This window comes from Ciconia boyciana, chromosome 5, assembly GCF_034638445.1.
Source record: "Ciconia boyciana chromosome 5, ASM3463844v1, whole genome shotgun sequence".
Classification (NCBI taxonomy): domain Eukaryota; kingdom Metazoa; phylum Chordata; class Aves; order Ciconiiformes; family Ciconiidae; genus Ciconia; species Ciconia boyciana.
The window spans coordinates 56181897-56185358 of record NC_132938.1 but is presented as its reverse complement, the minus strand read 5'-3'; the positions used below and the strand labels follow the sequence as shown (position 1 = coordinate 56185358).

At 52.2% G+C, this 3462-nt stretch overlaps 1 protein-coding gene across 2 annotated transcripts; it reads left to right on the top strand.

The window, feature by feature from the left end:
- The first annotated feature begins 237 nt into the window (after positions 1-237).
- On the top strand, positions 238-2623 carry H2AZ1 (H2A.Z variant histone 1). 2 transcript variants are annotated; one of them, XM_072862769.1, is made up of 5 exons: positions 259-417; positions 879-956; positions 1371-1484; positions 1944-2073; positions 2225-2623. In XM_072862769.1, the coding sequence occupies exons 1-5, from the start codon at positions 415-417 to the stop codon at positions 2284-2286; spliced, it is 387 nt and encodes a 128-aa protein (XP_072718870.1). In that variant the 5' UTR covers positions 259-414; the 3' UTR covers positions 2287-2623. The 2 variants fall into 2 exon arrangements, with proteins under 2 accessions (XP_072718871.1, XP_072718870.1); XM_072862770.1 differs by lacking the exon at positions 1371-1484 and having other exon boundaries at positions 238-417.
- Positions 2624-3462: the final 839 nt, after the last annotated feature.

Sequence of the window (3462 nt, the reverse complement as noted above, 5' to 3'; positions counted from 1 at the left end):
CGGGCGGAAGCCCCCGCGCTGGGGGCGCCGCCGCCGCCGCCCGGGACTCAACCCCCCGCCCCTGCCGCTCTCCCGGGCCGTCGCAGTGCCCCCCCCACTCGCGCGCCTGTCCCTTTAAGTAGGGGCGGGCCTCTCCCGCACCCCGCATCGTGAGGCCGGCACCGCCCCACCCCGCCATTGGTTGTCGCTGGGGGAGAGCGGCCCGCCCCCGCCCGCAGCCATTGGCTAGAGGCGAGGCTGGGGTTCCCGGATGCAGGCACGTTCGGCGGTTATAAAGCGCCGGGAGAAGGCGGGAGCAGACGCAGTTTGAATCGCGGCGGGTCGGGACAGGTCGGTGCTGTCGCCCGGGCTCCGTGCGTGCGGGACGCTCTCTTCCTTGGTCTGCTCCTGCGCGGCGCTGCGCTCCGGTTCGCGATGGTGAGGAGCCGCGGGGGCCGCTCGTGTGGGGGCGGCCAGCCGGCCGCGCTGCCGGGGGGTGGCAGGGATCAAGGTGATGCGGCCGTTGGGGTGAGGCGGGAGCGCGCGCGGGGGAGGGGAGCGCGGGGGCGCGCGCCGGTAGGCGGTGGGAGGGAGGAAAGGGGGGGGGGTCGCACGCGCACCAGTGCCGCTGGGAGAGGGAGTGGCAGCCGCGCATGCGCGCGGGGAGCGGCCTGTGCCGCTAGGTGTAGCGGGCAGCGCGCACGCGCCTTGGCGTCGCGCGTGCCGCCCTGCGGGAGAGAAGGGCGGGGGGAGGGGGAGGAGGGGCGCGCATGCGCAGGTGGGGCGCTGCCGCCGTGCGGTGCCTGCGCCGGCCCTTGGCCGCCGTCCGTCGCAGGTACAGAGCCTCTGAGGGGGGACGGCGGGTGCGTCAGCTCTTACACGCCTCTCGTCTCTGCTAGGCTGGTGGTAAAGCTGGGAAGGACTCTGGAAAGACCAAGACCAAAGCAGTGTCCCGTTCTCAGCGGGCTGGATTGCAGGTAAGCAGGGACTGGAGCGTGGGTGAATAAAAGTCGGGTTGGCCTTCCATTTCTTGGTTGGTTGTACCCTGTGAAACCTGCACGGTCTGCCGTCTGTCTGTTGTCCAGAATGGTGTAAGGATCTGTTTGATCCTTGAGTGTGTTAATGTCTGGCTTAAGTATTTTTAGACCTTTTGCATATCTGTGCAGGAGGGAAGAGAATTCCCTTGTGGCTGTTGCTACTGCTAGTGGTTAGAACTGTGAAGGTGCTGATGTGAACTTGGCATGCGGTGTCCTTAGCTGGATTCTCAAGAGTTGAAATGTAGTTTGTTCTTCTGCCACTGGGTTTCTGTTGCCCAGCATGTGGTTTAGAGTAGTGGCTTTCTTTTTCTGTCTCTGTCGTCACAGGCTAGTCATACTTCTGTTATTTTCCAGTTCCCTGTTGGCCGCATCCACAGGCACCTGAAGTCTAGGACTACCAGCCATGGGCGTGTAGGAGCCACAGCTGCTGTGTATAGCGCTGCAATTCTGGAGTACTTGACAGCTGAGGTAAAGCTGCAAGGGGTGCAAGCAAGTTGGTCAACTCCAAAATGGCATGATGACCAGGGCCTGCTGTATTTTGCCAATCTGGAGTGGGCTGTGAACTCTTCACTTGCTTTGAGCCAGTTTTAAGTGCATGCATGATCAGGAGACCATGAAATATGCATGGGGCTTTTTGCTTTGTATTTTGTGCAGATTAAATTGCTGTAACTTATAGGAACAATGGAAGAGTGAAGTATTTTATAAAATGTGCCATTACAGTATGTTGTATCTGCTGTAAAACACTTACTCTGTTCTTAGGGAAAACTAAATGCAGAGCTCCAAACGAGGCACCCTGTCAAAAGAGGCATTGTTTGCTGTCTTGGTGTCACTAATAGTGTATTTGGCATAGAGAATAAAATGGCTAAGGCCCTGCAGTTGGTCTCACTTGATTTGTGTAACTCAGTCTAAAAATGGTCTTGTTCTCAGGTTCTTGAGCTGGCGGGAAATGCATCCAAAGACTTGAAGGTGAAACGTATCACTCCCCGTCACTTGCAGCTTGCAATTAGAGGAGATGAAGAATTGGACTCTCTCATTAAGGCAACGATTGCTGGTGGTGGTATGTAAATTGCTTGCTAATTGTTTGAGTTGGGTGGCAAGAACTCTTAACAGGCTAGAGATTGCTTAATGTTGTCATTTTATTTGAAGTGCAAAGTTTAGGAAAAGTGTTGGAGAGAAATAACATGGTCTTAATTGTTGCTCTTTCTTAGGTGTAATACCGCATATCCACAAGTCCCTCATTGGAAAGAAAGGACAACAGAAAACTGTCTAAAGGATACCAGGATTCCTTGTTATCTCAGGACTCTAAGTACTTAATTGTCCAGTGTTGGTGATTCCAGTGGACTGTATCTGTGAAACACAATTTTGCCTTTTTGTAACTTTGAGAAGCTAAAGCTCCCTTGAGCTTTCTAACAAACCAAATTTCTGCATTGAAGTCTTAACCGTATTTAAGTGTTACCATGGCTTCAAAGAAGCTATTGTATTTGTAGTGGGTTTTGATTGAGCTGACTGTTTTTAGATTGGTTTGATTAAGTAAAGGAGATGTTTGGTTTTGTACAGACTTTTCATCCACTAGAGTGGAAATATTCAATAAATGTTATATGAAGACTGATTGTCTCTTGTCCACTAACTGAAAAATACTTGGTCTTGACTACGCAGCTCTCAAAGAGTCGTTCCAAGAACATGCAACTCCGACAATCCTACTGGCTGTGCTTGGGCTATCTGGAAACAGAGTCCTAAAGTACTGCACTTAGTAAATACCATCAAGTGAAACGGCACAGGGGTTTTATCCTGCGAAGTTGCATTCTTGCTCCTTGAGGCTGCCGTGTTGTGTGACAGTTGCCTTAAGCAGGGCAGATGTAAGGCTGGTGCTGTTTAAGGACAGTTTTGCCTGATGTCAGCCTTCATAGAGGGAAGGGATCTATCATGGAGGAGGGAGAAGGTAAGCTGAATGAATGTTGAAAATCCACAACTTCAGTTGATTTTCTTTACGGTAGAGCCTGACCCCTCTCCACCTTTCTTGTAAAAGATTAGGGAGAGGCACACATAAAAGCAGGGGCTGTACTGCAGCAGCCTCCACTGGCTCATGGGCTATGAACCTTGAGGAAGAGTCTAAAACCTGCTTCCACAGTAGCAGTCAAACAGCTCTGTCTTGGTGTGGCTTTTTCATGGGTGGGCTTTACATCTGCTGGCTGGAGGGGTAAGATCTTGCTTTTCTGTTTCTGCTTTCACCCTATAGCGATGAGGGTCTAAACTACACAATTAGAGTTCAAGGATGGAGCGTTAAAATTACAGTTTTAACTTCTGCCATACAGTAGCATCCTCAGTAGCAGCAGATTAAAGGGGATCTGATCGCATCTCCTTTGGCTGTGCTTTTCCAGCTCTCTGCAAGTTCATTTTTTGCAGAGGTGGTTGGCCTGTTGCTGTGGCGAGGGAAACCTCCTCCTTT